The 18,384-nt window shown below is 40.6% G+C and overlaps 1 protein-coding gene across 5 annotated transcripts in view; it reads right to left on the reverse strand.

The window, feature by feature from the left end:
* Nucleotides 1–18,384, reverse strand: part of LOC126248858 (SCY1-like protein 2) — a 197,455-nt gene that overhangs the window by 110,523 nt on the left and 68,548 nt on the right. For all 5 annotated transcript variants that reach the window (XM_049950291.1, XM_049950292.1, XM_049950293.1 and 2 more), the window contains 4 exons: nucleotides 14,546–14,690; nucleotides 13,991–14,140; nucleotides 448–663; nucleotides 64–180 (listed from right to left, as the gene is read on the reverse strand). In XM_049950291.1, coding sequence (XP_049806248.1) covers nucleotides 64–180; nucleotides 448–663; nucleotides 13,991–14,140; nucleotides 14,546–14,690 — 628 coding nt within the window. The remainder of the gene's footprint in view (nucleotides 1–63; nucleotides 181–447; nucleotides 664–13,990; nucleotides 14,141–14,545; nucleotides 14,691–18,384) is intronic.

An 18,384-nucleotide genomic window follows, 5' to 3' on the forward strand; every position in this document is an offset into this window, starting at 1 on the left:
ACATCATCAAAACCACAGTTGAAGCAGGATACTAAAAAAAGATTGTTGGTGTGCTCTTATTACCTTCACAAATTGATGGGCATCCGGTCGTATTTCTGGAGTCACATTAAGCATCATTTTTACGTATGTCCTTATCCCTTCTGGTACAAAGCTGATTCTTCCTTCAGAAAGCTGTTTTAACTGAGACAAAAAAAGATCATGGGATTTTGCAAGACAATTTTAACAACTCTTTCTATTTCTACTCAATAAATTGAGGATAATGAACTTATATTGGCATGTCAATTGCGTAATTCATTAATTAATTGATTAGTCAGTCAGCTATGGATACTGAAAGTTTACTTTATAAATTTCAAGAAAGAAAAATGTGCATCAATTTCATCTTTTATAAAAACCAATATATATAGAGAGAGCTTACAAAGGTAATTACAATACAGCAAACACAATTACCTCAGAACAGCTTTTTTCGAACATGTGCCATTCTTCTTTGTTAGAAAACAGAGGCTGTCCTTTATTATATACTGAAATTATCACTTGGCCAACGGAATATATATCACTAGCAGGGGAGCATGAAGAACTTAGAGCATACTCTGGTGCCAAGTAATCTAAATTGGGTATGGTGTATGGGTGATGACTATACGAATAATCTTTACATGGCCAAAATGGCTGAAAAAAAAGAAAGAAAAAATATACAACACTATGATTACCAAATACATAAAACTGTTAAGAGTAACAATATCTGATTCATGTAAGAGCAAAAGAAGCAATACATGAAGAAAAGGAAAAACAGTGATCACAAGACAAAACAGAATAATGGTTATTAATATTTTAAAAAGAATCATGTTTGTAACTAATGTTCCATGTTGCTAAGCAATTACATAAATCATTACTCATCATGGTATTAATATAGAACTGTAGGAAACACACAATACCTGTCCAAGAACTAACAGGGGTTTTAATGTTGCATTACACTTCATACAAAATACATTCATTCAGTCTTGTCTATGCACTTAAAACATATAATTCATACTGCCCAATTTAGTAATTTTAATTTCATTCATCATCAGATATAATGAATGTTTTTGGAAAGCCTGCAACTGTGTCTTTGATTATTTAAATAATAGAACACGTCAATAGTTATGTTTATTCAAGTATCGCATGGGTATAACTAACACAACTGACTTCCTAATTATTAAACATGCTTTACATTCTATTTTTATACTATTTTGTTGTAAATATTGTGTGAAACGTAGGAAGAAATGAATATATTTAAGGATTTACCATAGTTATGTGACAGAGGTGGTCTGGCAGGTAGAGCACTAGGACTCTAGTCCTGGAGGTCTCGAGTTAAATATCAGATACGAGCAGGTATTTTCCTCATTCCAGCCCCCCCCCCCCCCCCCCAAGATGACCCCAGATATACTCAGCCCACTAGCAAATGAGAATCAGTGATCTCTCCCTGGGGTAAAAGACAGCTGGGGGACTTCTAGTGCTGTGGCGAAGAAAGTCTTAACTATAGACTCAGGCCAACACCATGGTCACGGACTTTCACAACAGACTTAACCTGTTTTTTTATACAGGGTGTTACAAAAAGGTACGGCCAAACTTTCAGGAAACATTCCTCACACACAAATAAAGAAAAGATGTAATGTGGACATGTGTCCGGAAACACTTAATTTCCATGTTAGAGCTCATTTTAGTTTCGTCAGTATGTACTCTACTTCCTCGATTCACCGTCATGATTTCATATGGGATACTCTACCTGTGCTGCTAGAATGTGTGCCTTTACAAGTACGACACAACATGTGGTTCATGCACGATGGAGCTCCTGCACATTTCAGTCGAAGTATTCGTACGCTTCTCAACAACAGATTCGGTGACCGATGGATTGGTAGAGGCGGACCAATTCCATGGCCTCCACGCTCTCCTGACCTCAACCCTCTTGACTTTCATTTATGGGCGCATTTGAAACCTCTTGTCTACACAACCCCGGTACCAAATGTAGAGACTCTTTGTGCTCATATTGTGGACGGCTGTGATACAGTACGCCATTCTCCAGGGCTGCATCAGCGCATCAGGGATTCCATGGAACAGAGGGTGGATGCCTGTATCCTCGTTAACAGAGGACATTTTGAACATTTCCTGTAACAAAGTGTTTGAAGTCACGCTGGTACGTTCTGTTGCTGTGTGTTTCCATTCCATGATTAGTGTGATTTGAAGAGAAGTAATAAAATGAGCTCTAACACGGAAAGTAAGCATTTACGGACACATGTCTATATAACATATTTTCTTTCTTTGTGTGTGAGGAATGTTTCCTGAAAGTTTGGCCGTACCTTTTTGTAACACCCTGTATAGTTATAATTTAAATGATTAAGTATCACCACCAGTAGATATCAAGATGGATGCAGATGAGTTGACATAGGTATTGCAGCAGAACAGTGCAGAACACTTTTACGGGGTGTGTGCACAAAACATTACAGGGGAAGAGCCACTGATCCACGTGTTTACTTGCTGGCAGCAATACGCCTGGCCCAGTAGTTCTTACACGGACATCAATTATCTCAGACCTGATCTTCACCTCACATTGTGCTCTGTATTCCATGTGCTTAGTTTATTCTGTCACACGCACCGGTCACATTGTGTTTGTTCTGTGCTCATATCTACTTAGTGTTTGGACACACTGCTCCCCCACAGACTGTCTTGCATGGTGAGCTTCGTTCCCTCTTCCTGGGTTCAGCTCCCTGGGTTTGTAGCCTGGCCACTGTCAGCTAGTATAGTAATATTTTGTGTTGACAATGAAATTTTGCGGTGTTGCCTCAACATGCCGTACTGGTGGCAAGCCAGGCGCCTGCAAGAAAAGGGGCTAGTTCTTGCTGTACAGCCAGGCGAGGTGCATTTTCAGTTCAGTTGATAAGGCTGCCTTGTTGCTGTCCAGAAGAAATGCAGGACTGTACGATATTGTGCAGAATGTCAAGTGCTCTACCAATCCTGAGAAACATAACTTCAAGGACCTGTGTCTGTTGCTCTCACAGTGTTTAGGTAGTCAAAACCATGTGGTGGTGGCATGTTACAGTTTAACCAAAACCACAAGCACCTCAGGCAGTTGTATACGGCATGGTTGGCTGACCTCCAAGGTCCCCTGCACAGGTGTTGGTTTGAGTGTTCCCAATGTGCTATCTCATATGTGGACTCACTAATTACGGACATTATTGTCTGGTTAACATCCAACCTCAAGGGGCAAACTAGGGATATTGGCTTTGTCCAACCCTTCTTTAGCTGAAGTTGTTAAGATTGTGGAAACACATGAAATTACAGCAGCAGCAAAGCCACTGTCTGACAACTGGCAGGTGACAAAGTCATACATGCATGATAAACAGCTACCTGGTGCCCAGTGGGGTCAGCCAGGCAGCCTTGCCTTCAACTGTGCCATTATGAGTTAATGCCGGAGACAAGTCGAGTCAGGTTCAAGTCAATCACAGCAATGTAATCCAGCTTGCGGAATTTCTCATGCTCTCAATGTAGCTCTCCTTCCACACATTTCTGATCAGTGGACAAGTTGATGACTTCTGAAATGGACCATATAGAATGTGAACTGTTGCCCTCCTTCCCCCAGTCATTGGTTAATGAGGCCTTGTTCCTGTCAATGCCAGCACACCAACTGTTACCCCAGCCTCTGCAATCTTTGCCCCTGTGACAAGGCTAAATGCATTGGTTTTGTCTCCTTTAGTGGTCAATCTGTTGCTGAGAAATCATACAAAACAGAAGAAATATTTGAAGAAATTAATTGATTTGCTATCTAGCTTGTCATTTAGAATTTCCTCTCCTGACTTCTCATGCACAAAAATTTCCAGTTCCTCCATTAAACAATACTGAATGTGATTTCTGGAAGTGATGGAGTTTCTTAAGACCTTCTTTTATGTTTATGAATGAGTGCCCAGTATTGTTTGTTTGTGTTGCTATGGCTGATTTATGAACAGGTTGTGTGTGCAACAGTTGACATGTTCAGTGTATGAAGTATGAAAATTCCTGCCACTCTGTCCTACATAGTGACTTGAACAAGTTTCACATGTGACCATATATATGCTGAATCTCTGAATTTATCTGTTTTATTTTTTAAAGGCTACTTTCACTTTTCACTTTATGTGACCTAATAAGTTTATTTTTTAGGAAAATTCACATACAAAAGATATCTGGCAGTTCATTTGACTGTATTATTACTTTATCCCATATAGTCAGGAATATATTTCTGTTTTGCTATTTGTCTCTGCAATTTGTGTATCACTGTGCTGAGGACATCATTAGTTAATGCATTTTTATGATGTCCAATTCCTTCTCCATGTTCTCTCTGTTCAAAGAGAATTTTGACAGAAGAATGCTGAAGATTAGATGGGTCGATTATGTAACTAATGAGGAGGTAAAGAATAGAATTGGGGAGATAAGAAATTTGCGGCACAACCTGAGTAAAAGAAGGGATCAGTTGGTAGGATCATTCAAGACATCAAGGGGTCACGAACTCAGTATTGAAGGAAAGTGTGAGGAGTAAAACTCGTAGGAGGAGACCAACAGATGAATACGTTAAGCAAATTCAAGAGGATATGGTGGGGTGCGGCATTGTCTTTTTCCTGTATATCTCAAAAATGTGCCTGTTGTGATTTTCTATGCATAAATCTAGGATATCAATGCTACTACTTTTCTGCTTTTCCAGTATTCAGCAGTAAAATTTATTTTGTTGAACGCATTATTAAAGAAATGTATAATGTTTTTTTTTTTTTTTTTTTTTTCTTTTTTTTTTGCAGGTGTCCCAGCTGCAGCACATTTTCAGTTCTAGGTGGCTAATTAAAATCTCTGCTGGCACTTCAGATATGGATGACTCCACAGCTAGTCCATCTGGTTGTTGATAAATATTACCACTGAATACAAAGTAATTTTAGCAGAGGATTAGTTCTACTAACTCTATAAATTCAATTAATTCTGTTTATGAACACTTTTTGTGCTTTATTAAATTGTTCTTTGTAACTGCAATGGCTGATGTAATAGAACAGACACTTTTGATTACAACATAACACTGTTTGAAATTCTACAGCCTTTTAAAGCAACTGAAGTCTTGCAATCTTTGGATGGTCAAGGTGGTTAGACCGTGAAGCAAGTAGGGCTAAAGTTCTTGTCCGGCACAAATTTTCATATGTTACTAGTAAATCATATAGCTGTCATACAATTGTATAAATAATTTGTGAATGCATTTCATCATTTAATACGGCTGTTCAAAGGAACACTGCATCTAACTATGCAGACATAGTAAAATACAGATGCTGTCCTACTGTATTTTATGCCAAAGCGAGGCAATGTGGAGAGTAAAATAACGGCTCTCCCTGGGCAGGAATCATGCAATTTGTGAACAAGCACTATGGGCCATAGACACTGGGAAATATGGAAGTTTGGGTTGGTCCTAACTGTGTGCTGGGATGGACAATACAGATAAGGTAACTGCTTACGTAAAGTGGGAAATCCAATACTTTGTCTAATCAGTAGTCAATTTCAGTTTCTTATTCCTCTGATAAGATGGAATCATTTGAAACACATCATTATAATATGTTAATATTTATTTTGACATCTTTCTAATGGTTTTTTGTTTGTTTTAGCCCATTCAGAACTACAAGATGGAATTGTTTATGTTTTTTTAACTCAGTGACGTGTGTTTTGGGATGTTTATGTCAACAACATAATTAAGTGCTGCAGTCTTATCTTTAAGAATTCAAACTAACAGTGAATTTACTTGGCTAGGATTTATGGATTTATTGATTTTGCTCTGCATGTTAAAAATTTAATACTATTACTTTGCTTCTTTCGATAAGTTTTATTTACATTCTGTGCTAAGAAAAATGAATTTATTAAGTCTGCTTTGTGATTTGGGTGCTTACTCATTACATTTTTATTTCACTTTGTTTGCAGATAAAAATGCCTGGAAAATGGTTTTGTCTTTCTGGCCCTTTTGCTCACAGGCTTTGCTTCATAAACAGGCTCTTCAGCAACACATCATTGCTCTTGAGGTGGCAAAAATCTGACAGTCAAAGGTCAGAACACAGTATGTTGTTCCTGAACATAGTTTATTGTTGTAGATATACCTGAAACAAGAAACTGGAGAATCTCACCCAGCAGCCCAGCAGACATCCGAGAAATGGGCTTTGGCATTTTACAACTGCAGGATAATGAACTAGTGAGCAAATAATCCATTTTTTAATGCAGTGCAGTTGAAATACTGAGTGTCTAAATGGAAGATATCCAAAATAAACACACTATAACTCACAAAATATTTATCTTATATGTTTATGGCTTACAATATTTCAAAAACATCTTCCTGAATTTCATGCTGTCAATAGATATCAATATGAGACCCCCTAATACTATGACAAATATCCAGACAATATTCCACCTCATCCCATGTAGCTTGGAACATGGTTGGTGTAACTTGCCGTAGCATCACTTATGTAGTCTTTCAGGTGCTGAAGACTTTTTATCTTAACCTTGTGGACTGTTTTTTACATAATACCACAGCAAAAAATCAAAAGGGGTGAAGTCTGGAGACCTAGTAGGCCCAGCAATTTGCCAACCTCCGCCAACCCATATTGTGTTCCCTGAAGCCGAGTCTGAAAGATAGTGGAGCTCTGTCCTCTTGAAAGACAGTTTGATATGGTAGTTGAGGGAGGGCATATTGTTCCTACATATCTGGATACAAAACTCCAATCACTGTTCATTGAAAAAAGAATAACGCCCAGATCAGTATGTCACTCATTAAGGTGGCCCACACTTCGTTTTTTGGGGTTTCCCCCTCTCCAAATCATATGCAAGGTGGATTTTCATCACCTCGTATTCTACATTTACGTCTGCTTACAACTCCACTAACATGAGACGCTGCTTCATGAGAAAAATACACATGTTGGAGATAGCCATGTGACTCATTAATCCTTTGTAGCATTTCTAATGCTTGGTTCATATGTACAGCTTTGTCATTAGGTTTGATTGTGTGAATCATTTCAATCTTTTACATTCTTGGGCACTGTGTGAATCATTTGAATCTTTTACATTCTTAGATACAGTCTTTTGTACAACACATCACACATTGTTGAATATGGGCTCTGTAACTGCAAACTAGCAGCATGAGCAGATTTATGCAGGCTTCATTGAAATGCTCCTTTAATACGATCAAATTTTCTTCGGAGGTCCATGGCTTTCCAGGAGAGGTAAGGAACTACCCGTGGTTATCATTTCATAGTTCCAAAAATCAAATGCTTTTCCTCATAGGCAGTTGACAGCCATACTGGATTCTAAAATGTCGTCATACAGATGTGACAGGTTGCAACTCTGTTAAGCTACAAAACACATTGATCCTGTTCTTGTACTGTTGCCATTTTAACTGCGGACAACAGGAAACGTATTACCTTGCCAACCATGAAAAACAAAACTTTCAAGATTCTTTCTGTAGTTACATAACTTGGCTGCATTTACATACATTAGTCAGCAAGATATTATACTTTTATTCTGGATAACTTCAAATGGACACCCAGTACATTACTGTGTTTCTCAGGGGAATGGCTCTGCTACCTCTGAAACATTGGACTACAAAGCAGATATCGAGCAGGGTAGTGCACTAGTTAGTACACTGACTTACATTTGGGAGGACAACGGTTCAAAACCACATCTGGCCATCCTGATTTAGGTTTTCCATGATTTCCCTAAATCAATTAAGGCAAATGCGAGGATAGTTCCTTCAAAATGGCATGGCCACTTTCCTTATCCACCCTTCCCTAATCTGAGCTTGTGCTTCATCTCTAATGACCTCATTGTTGACAGAACGTTAAACACTAATCTCCTCCCCTAAAAAGCAGATCCGCAATCATCTAAAAGATTTTCTATTATAGATGTTGATTCTAATGACTAAATATTATTAAAAGTAGCACTAGAAGGAAGATTCACATTTAATGTGCCACTGGCAATGAGAGCATTAGAGAGCAAAAAACTGTAACAGGTCACAGATGGGGGCAATAAATGACCCGTAACCTTTTCAAAGAAACCAATCTAGCATTCACATATAAGAAAGTTTAAGGAAACTTGGGAAAACCAGGCTCTTTGGCCTTTCTTTTCCTCTATTCCCAAAACTTCTTCATTCTTTCACTTTTTTCCTTTCTGTCCTCCTCATAAATGGAACGTGTGGATCACCTTGCTAGTGGTTTTGCTGCAAATGACTTTCAGCTGTTGACTTTGCTTCTGAACTCTTCCCTGTTTTGGATCACCTCTAGTTTAATACCAGTTTCTTGTGCATCTCTTTTGACCTCTTCTTCTCACTTAGAGGTGGACTGCAATGATGTGATATAATTTAAGGTTTTTCAGTCAGTCAGTGCTTGTCCATTCTTGTTAGGTGTCCTGAAAATTTCAACTGTCATTTTCCATATTGTATCCGTTAATTGTTCAGTGCACTTCTGGAACTTTGTTTTTCCTATTCTTCCAAGTTCCATCAACAATTGTCTGCGATCTCACAATTTTCCTGAGAATCCTTCTTTCCTTTTTCTCAGTTCTTCCAACTCTTCCTTTTCATTTACAGGGTGGCGTACGAAATGTGTTACCAATTGTTTCTTTCACAATTTACAATGCACATTAGATATCCCGCTGGGATCTCTACAGCACAACCAGCAGAGCTTTGAAAAACAAATGACTTACGAAATGACGTGTAATTCACGATACTGCCGCTAAGAGACTAGTAAGCAGCAATGGCTGACAATGGAAGACTGACGACACAGCAACGATCGGCAACTGTGTTACTTTTTCATGAAACGAAAAGCCTTGTTGAGACTCAGAGGCATTTTTGACAACAGTTTAACACACGATGGGTCCCTTGCAAGAAGACCATCCAAACGTTGTACGATAAATTTGTACAGGAAGGAACAGTATTGGAAGCGAGGCAACCTCGGCCTTAGCCTGTTTGTTTGCTGGAGAACATTATGCTACAAACACTGTTGGAGTTTTTACACAAGCATTTCGACATGCAGATCATTTCACTCAGGTTTCCAGGTCGCTTCAATGACAGACAAAATTGGCCCCCCAATAGTCCAGACCTCAATCCATGTGACTTTTTACTTTGGGGGTACTTCAAGGAAAAAATTTTCCCGAAACGTCCACGTGATTTAATGGAGCTCAGAAGACTTATTCTTCAAGCCTGCAGTGAAATTACAGAAGACATGTGCCGTAGGGTAATCACTACATCTACATCATTACTCTGCAATTCACATTTAAGTGCTTGGCAGAGGGTTCATTGAACCACAATCATACTCTCTCTCTACCATTCCACTCCCGAAAAGCGCGCAGGAAAAACGAACACCTAAACCTTTCTGTTCGAGCTCTGATTTCTCTTATTTTATTTTGATGATCATTCCTACCTATGTAGGTTGGGCTCAACAAAATATTTTCGCATTCGGAAGAGAAAGTTGGTGACTAAAATTTCGTAAATAGATCTCGCCGCGACGAAAAACATCTTTGCTTTAATGACTTCCATCCCAACTCGCGTATCATATCTGCCACACTCTCTCCCTTATTACGTGATAATACAAAACGAGCTGCCTTTTTTGCACCCTTTCGATGTTCTCCGTCAATCCCACCTGGTAAGGATCCCACACCGAGCAGCAATATTCTAACAGAGGACGAATGAGTGTAGTGTAAGCTGTCTCTTTAGTGGACTTGTTGCATCTTGTAAGTGTCCTGCCAATGAAACACAACCTTTGGCTCGCCTTCCCCACAATATTATCTATGTGGTCTTTCCAACTGAAGTTGTTCGTAATTTTAACACCCAGGTACTTAGTTGAATTGACATCCTTGAGAATTGTACTATTTATCGAGTAATCGAATTCCAACGGATTTCTTTTGGAACTCATGTGGATCACCTCACACTTTTCGTTATTTAGCGCCAACTGCCACCTGCCACACCATACAGCAATCTTTTCTAAATCGCTTTGCAACTGATACTGGTCTTCGGATGACCTTACTAAATGGTAAATTACAGGATCATCTGCGAACAACCTAAGAGAACTGCTCAGATTGTCATCCAGGTCATTTATATAGATCGGGGACAGCAGAGGTCCCAGAACGCTTCCCTGGGGAACACCTGATATCACTTCAACTTTACTCGATGATTTGCTGTGTATTACTATGAACTGCCGTCTTCCTGACAGGAAATCACGAATCCAGTCGCACAACTGAGACGATACCCCATAGCCCCGCAGCTTGATTAGATGTCGCTTGTGAGGAACGGTGTCAAAAGCTTTCCGGAAATCTAGAAATACGGAATCAACTTGCGATCCCCTGTCGATAGCGGCCATTACTTTGTGCGAATAAAGAGCTAGGTGCATTGCACAAGAACGATGTTTTCTGAAACCATGCTGATTACGTATCAATAGATCATTCCCTTCGAGGTGATTCATAATGTTTGAATACAGTATATGCTCCAAAATGCTACTGCAAACCGACGTCAATGATATAGGTCTGTAGTTCGATGGATTACTCCTACTACCCTTCTTAAACACTGGTGCAACCTGTGCAATTTTCCAATCTGTAGGTACAGATCTATCGGTGAGAGAGCAGTTGTATATGATTGCTAAGTAGGGAGCTATTGTATCAGCGTAATCTGAAAGGAACCTAATCGGTATACAATATGGACCTGAAGACTTGCCCGTATCAAGCGATTTGAGTTGCTTCGCAACCCCTAAGGTATCTACCTCTAAGAAACTCATGCCAGCAGCTGTTCGTGTTTCAAATTCTGGAATATTCCATTTGTCTTCCCTGGTGAAGGAATTTCGGAAAACTGCGTTCAATAACTCCACTTTAGCAGCACAGTAGTCATTAACAGTACCATCGGCACTGCGCAGCGAAGGTATTGACTGCGTCTTGCCGCTTGTGTACTTTACATACGACCAAAATTTCTTTGGATTTTCTATCAAATTTCGAGACAATGTTTCGTTGTGGAACCTATTAAAGGCATCTCGCATTGAAGTCCGTGCCAAATTTCGCGCATCTGTAAATTTTAGCCAATCTTCGGTATTTCGCGTTCTTCTTAACTTCGCATGCTTTTTCTGTTGCCTCTGCAACAGCGTTCGGACCTGTTTTGTGTACCATGGGGGATCAGTTCCATCTCTTACCAATTTATGAGGTATGAATCTCTCAATTGCTGTTGCTACTATATCTTTGAATTTGAACCACATCTCGTCTACATTTGCATAATCAGTTCGGAAGGAATGGAGATTGTCTCTTAGGAAGGCTCCTAGTGACACTTTATCCACTTTTTTAAATAAAATTATTTTGCGTTTGTTTCTGGTGGATTTGGAAGAAACAGTATTGAGCCTAGCTACAACGACCTTGTGATCACTAATCCCTGTATCAGTCATGATGCTCTCTATTAGCTCTTGATTGTTTGTGGCTAAGAGGTCAAGTGTGTTTTCGCAACCATTTACAATTCGCGTGGGTTCGTGGACTAACTGCTCGAAATAATTTTCGGAGAAAGCATTTAGGACAATGAAGATGTTTTCTGCCTACCACCGGTTTTGAACAAGTATTTTTGGCAACATATCGAGGGAAGGTTGAAGTCCCCACCAACTATAACCGTATGAGTGGGGTATTTATTTGTTACGAGACTCAAATTTTCTCTGAACTGTTCCGCAACTATATCATCGGAGTCTGGGGGTCGGTAGAAGGAGCCAATTATTAACTTAGTTTGGCTGTTAAGTATAACCTCGACCCATACCAATTCGCATGGAGTATCTACTTCGACTTCACTACAAGATAAACCACTACTGACAGACACAAACACTCCACCACCAATTCTGCCTAATCTATCTTTCCTGAACACCGTCTGAGACTTCGTAAAAATTTCTGCAGAACTTATTTCAAGCTTTAGCCAGCTTTCTGTACCTATAACAATTTCAGCTTCTGTGCTTTCTATTAGCGCTTGAAGCTCAGGGACTTTCCCAGCACAACTACAACAATTTACAACTACAATTCCGACTCTTCCTTGATCCAAGCACGTCCTGTATTTTGCCATGCACCCTTTGAGATTGCAGCCCACCCCATCATTTCCCGAGGCCTTCTAACCTAAAAAACCGCCCAGTCCACGCCACACAGCCTCCGCTACCCGTGTAGTCACCAGCTGAGTGTAGTGAACTCCTGACCTATTCAGCGGAACCCGAAACCCCACCACCCGACGGCGCAAGTCAAGGAATCTGCAGCCAACACGGTCGCAGAACCGTCTGAGCCTCTGATTCAGACCCTCCACCCGGCTCTGCACCAATGGTCCGCAGTTGGTTCTGTCAACGATGCTGCAGACGGTGAGCTCTGCCTTCATCTCGTAAGCAAGACCGGCAGCCTTCACCAAATCAGATAGCTGCTGAAATCTAGAGAGAATTTCCTCAGATCCAAAGTGACACACGTCATTAGTGCCGACATGTGCTACCACCTGCAGCTGGCTGCACCCTGTGCTCTTCATGGCAACGGGAAAGGCCCTTTCCACATCAGGAATGACTCCACCCGGAATGCACACTAGATTTCTTCCCCTCCTTAGCCACCTTATCCCTAAGGGGCCCCATTACACGCCTAATATTGGAGCTCCTAACTACCAATAAGCCCACCCTCTGTGACTGCCCGGACCTTGAAAGCTGAGAATCATCCTCTGAAACAGCGCAGGCAGCTGCATCTGGCTCAGCCAGAGACAGTACCTGAAACCTGTTTGTCAGACACACCGGGGAGGCTTTGTGATCAGCCCCCGGGGACGTCTTTCGCTGCCTGCCACACCTTGGAACGACCTCCCAATCAATCACAGGCGAGGGCTCAGCCCCACTGCGGGCAGCAACCGGGGCAACCACAGTGGCAGACCGATCTGGGGATAGAAGGGACAAGGTTGTCATCCCCGTGATACCCAAGTCCGGCTCCCCACAGTGGTGCCCATTGGCAACAGCGTCAAGCTGCGCGACCGAAGTCAGCGCCTGTGAGCGAAGAGATGCCAACTCAGCCCTCATCTGAACACAGCAATCACAGTCCCTGTACATTCTAATCAATGTTTAACAACAGTTACTGAAACACAAGTCCGTGCCTAGCTAATGCAAGGGAAACACGCAAAGAATGTATGAACTAACCTGTACAAATGCCTAACGACTGCGCTACAATCTGCCTGAATTTACGATTACAGTAACTAAAACTCGAAATTACACCTCCTATATGAAACTCGCGCGCAATTTAAGTAAGAATCTACGAAGTAAACACTTCAGTGTTCGTTTGAAGGAAGTTAGGAAACGAAATGGTGGACATATTGAGCATGTGCTGAGTTAGAACAAATATCCATGGGCAGCTCTTCATTGTAGTATATGTTCCTTTCAGATTGTATTGACAATAAAGTTTATATTCAAAAACAGTTCCTTTGACGCATCAGACCAGTCATCTGGGTTGGATCCATTGGAATTTATCTGTTGTTCTAATCTTTCCATATTTTACCTCCAAGTATTCCTCTCTTTTTTGTTGTTATTGTTGTTGTTGTCGTCGTCGTCATTCCAATACAGATGTGAGCAATAATGTAACAATGCAGAATAAAATGAAACTGCAGAAGACTATAGTAAAGAAGGGAAAATTCTTAACCTATAAATTGATTCTTCATTAACCTACGCATTGAAGTAGATTTATATTGCACACACTCTATTATTATCATGACAAAGCGGCGGTCACTCGTTTATTGGATTATATAAGTGTGATGAACTTAATTTTTTAGTTCATCAATATACAAATTATATTAAGTGCATAAATGCACCACATACCTTAGTTTTTTCTTTGAAGTTTATATTTATCATCATTAAATATTCCAACTGATTAATAATGATTATTCATGTACAGAGAACATTCTCACAATTAGTACATACCAAACTTTCACAAATACGCAAATTAATAATTACAGAAATTAAATGTCACTCACCTCTGCTTCTGGGTTACTGGAATTCAAAATGCAAAAGTCAAAGCCAAAAATTTTCCAAGCCCCTTGTTGGTTTACTAAAATAGTTTCTGGATTGATGTTGCCATGCAGCAGTTTGACATTGTTGTGCAGAAAAACAAGCCCTTCTCCAATCTGTTAAACAAATGAGTATCACACAGGTTCTGATTTGTAAAGAAATCTCACGAAAAATAACAATATTTATAACTCAGAGACAGTGCAGTATTCCTGAACCCATTACAGAAAGTTTGAAAAATTCCAGTCACTTTCTGAAAGAACAGAAAACTACAATCATTGTGAGTAAACTGTTGTGTGTGTGTGTGTGTGTGTGTGTGTGTGTGTGTGTGTGTGTGTGGTGTTCACGATCTGGTGCTTCATTAGGTAAAGTCAATTAACATTGTTCAGATGGAGTAATGTTACCACACTGAGTTTAGGTAAAGCAGTATTTTGTATCGAATGTTCATTCTGTACAACATGATGTCATGACAAATACATTACAAAGGAAATAAGAAACCAAAGGAATACAGAAAGCAAAATTACCTGGACCAATCCATGTTTAATTTCTACTTCATACAATTTCGCTCCCTTCTGACCAGAACTGTGGTCTGAAGATGCAGTACTCGAGTCCTTTATTAACTCTGCAAGACTTGTAAAAACAGGTTCTGCAGCGAATGCCAAACTCTCCCTAAGAACATATATGAAATTATTAGCCACAACGTTCAATTCAATCACATATTATACATGTACTCGAAAAAATTCCAGTACATTTACCACAATGAAAGTTTGATACTGACTTTTTAGTTACTATTAACATAGTCTCCCAGATCATTAATACACAACATAAACAGAAACGGTCCCAACACACTTCCCTGGGACATGAATGAAGTTACTTCTACATTTATCAATGACTCACCACCCAAGATCCTGCCTATTCAGTAATCCTCAGCCAGATGACAAACTTTGTTTTATGCCACATACGGTCTTACTTTCATTAATAAGTTGTGGTACTGTACTCAGTCAGATGCTTTTTGAAGTCAAAACATACTGCAACTGCACAACTGCCTGGATCCATGGCTTTCAGAATGTCAAAATCCACAATGATTTCACAGGAGGAGGTCATTCTTTTCGACATCTCCTTATGTTTGAGCTTAGAAAATGTTCTAAGATTCTACAGCAGATGGGAGTTAAACTGAACAGCAGCTCACAAAACTGTCTAATGGGGAATTACAGCCAGCATCGACATGAACAAAATGTAACATGTCAGTCTTCTAGTCTACACTGGAGGACTCTGAAGAGAAAATATTACTTTATATGCTACAAGAAAATTACCCAGTTAGTATTCTAGATGTATTACTAGAAAGCAAGAAAGTTTACTGCAACTAAAACAAGCTGCCATCAGTGAAGATGCACAGTAACCAAATGGAAATGTTTGTAGGATGGTCAATATCAAAACTTGTCACAGAGACTGCTTCAGCTTTGACTTCGTGTTATATAGCCACCCCCATCCCCACTGAGAAACTTTTTATTCCTCTCCTCTTCTCAGTGGACATTCTTCTAGCTAGAAAAGTGTATAGGATGTCCTGCACTGAATACATGCTACCCTCACCTCAAACACAGATTAGATAAGATTTACTTTCATTCCAATTGATCTGTAGGGAGGAGATCCTCCAGGATGTAGAAGCAAATAAGCTAATGTACCTTCCACAGTTCCCAAATGGAATGGCTGACTTTTTCTTTTTAATGAACACTATATGAAAGACTCATTTTACAAACACTCATTTACTAATATCACACTAATGTACTGAATTTTAAAAAAATGTCTTTTATTTATAAAGTAATAAACATTTAATAGAACTACTACAATACTTATTTACAATGAACACATTACTGCACTGAAATGGTTGGGTGTGTGTGTGTGTGTGTGTGTGTGTGTGTGTGTGTGTGTGTGTGTGTGTGTGTGTGTGTGAGAGAGAGAGAGAGAGAGAGAGAGAGAGCGCAACTTTTTAAGGCTGCTGGCAAGTTATTGAAAATGTGTGTTCCTGAATAATACACACCTTTTTGTACAAGAGTAAGTGACTTTAAATCCTTGTGAAGATTATTCTTATTTCTGGTATTGATTCCATGAATTGAAATGAGCTGTTGGTTTGAAAAAGTGATATATATTTTTAATTACAAATTTCATTAACACTTTCGCTGCGGCTGACGCTTATAAGCGTCACAACAAGCCACGAGCCAGTGCGGCTGATGCTTATAAGCATCCGCGCTCACTGTCTGATTACGCAGTCTAGCTGCAGCGTCTAAGCTAGCATAAAAGCGTGTAAACTTTAGCGTGGACAGTTATCGAACGTATATTGTTCGTAATGGGGACTAATGAACAGACACCTGGACCTTCCAATGTGAAAAGAAGCAGGAAAAGTTAAATTGACAGAGGAACAGTTACTTAGTGTCCTAGATCACAGTGATCTGTGTAGTGAGGACGAGGCATACCACGGAGATTATCTTTTACAGGCTGCAGAATAATTGCAGAGTGATGATAGCTTGGAAGCACAGCTTTCGAATCAGTTTCGTGACAGTACCTGCCGCTTCAGAGTGTTACCGGCCCGCACTCGCGCGTTGCCGGGCCGCACTGGAGAGTTGCGCACCTGCACTGATACTGCAGCGAAAGTGTTAAGGAATAAATATGCTGAGAAGCAGTAGTTAGTATCCCTAGTTCCCTAAACAGGCTTCTGCAGGACGTTCTTGAGTTCACACCACATATAACTCTTATTGCACGTTTCTGTGCCTGGAAAACTTTAGCTTGACTTGATGAATTATCCAAAAAAATAATTCCATATGACATGTATGTCTGACAGAAGTCGCATTGCAGATAGAGATTTGTTTAGACGCTCCAGCAGTTCTGTACTGTGCTCCTCCCAGTTGAATTTATTATCAAGCTGGAATCCCAAGAATTAAACATTGTCCACTTCTTCTATCTGCTTGTCGTCATATGTTAGGCATATACTCATGGATGGGACAACCCTTACATGTTCTGAACTTCATGGAGAGGGGGGGGAGAGGGGCGGGGGTGGGGGGGGGAGAGGGGGGGGGGGAGAGAGAGAGAGAGAGAGAGAGAGAGAGAGAGAGAGAGAGAGAGAGAGAGAGAGAGAGAGAGAGAGAGAGAGGTTTTTTTCCTTCTTCGAATTTAGTGACAAAGAATTGGCTAGGAACCAGTGATTAATGTCCACAAATATTTTATTAGCCTATCTTTCTAAGACTGCACTTAATTAGCTATTTACTGCAATGTTTGTATCATTGGGGGGGGGGGGGGGGGGGGACAGTGTTCAAATAAGGTAAGAACTTTAGTAGCAAAAGTGTTTTATTTTTCCTTCATGCCATGAGCACTATAAACATCACTCCAGTGAATGTCTCTGAGGAGTGCCCTAAAATAATCAATTTTTGGCTTATTGATTACTCTCTTGAGCACAGATTTAACGGATTTTATATCCTGTTCAGTAATAACATTTAACGGAAGGAACTGCATGTCATGGTCTTAGAGGCTGCTGACTATTGGTCTTTTACTATAATTTTGTTCATTGGACTTTTCTACACTCCTGGAAATTGAAATAAGAACACCGTGAATTCATTGTCCCAGGAAGGGGAAACTTTATTGACACATTCCTGGGGTCAGATACATCACATGATCACACTGACAGAACCACAGGCACATAGACACAGGCAACAGAGCATGCACAATGTCGGCACTAGTACAGTGTATATCCACCTTTCGCAGCAATGCAGGCTGCTATTCTCCCATGGAGACGATCGTAGAGATGCTGGATGTAGTCCTGTGGAACGGCTTGCCATGCCATTTCCACCTGGCGCCTCAGTTGGACCAGCGTTCGTGCTGGACGTGCAGACCGCGTGAGACGACGCTTCATCCAGTCCCAAACATGCTCAATGGGGGACAGATCTGGAGATCTTGCTGGCCAGGGTAGTTGACTTACACCTTCTAGAGCACGTTGGGTGGCACGGAATACATGCGGACGAGCATTGTCCTGTTGGAACAGCAAGTTCCCTTGCCGGTCTAGGAATGGTAGAACGATGGGTTCGATGACGGTTTGGATGTACCGTGCACTATTCAGTGTCCCCTCGACGATCACCAGTGGTGTACGGCCAGTGTAGGAGATCGCTCCCCACACCATGATGCCGGGTGTTGGCCCTGTGTGCCTCAGTCGTATGCAGTCCTGATTGTGGCGCTCACCTGCACGGCACCAAACACGCATACGACCATCATTGGCACCAAGGCAGAAGCGACTCTCATCGCTGAAGACGACACGTCTCCATTCGTCCCTCCATTCACGCCTGTCGCGACACCACTGGAGGCGGGCTGCACGATGTTG

Source organism: Schistocerca nitens, chromosome 3 (genome assembly GCF_023898315.1).
Source record: "Schistocerca nitens isolate TAMUIC-IGC-003100 chromosome 3, iqSchNite1.1, whole genome shotgun sequence".
NCBI classification, from domain to species: domain Eukaryota; kingdom Metazoa; phylum Arthropoda; class Insecta; order Orthoptera; family Acrididae; genus Schistocerca; species Schistocerca nitens.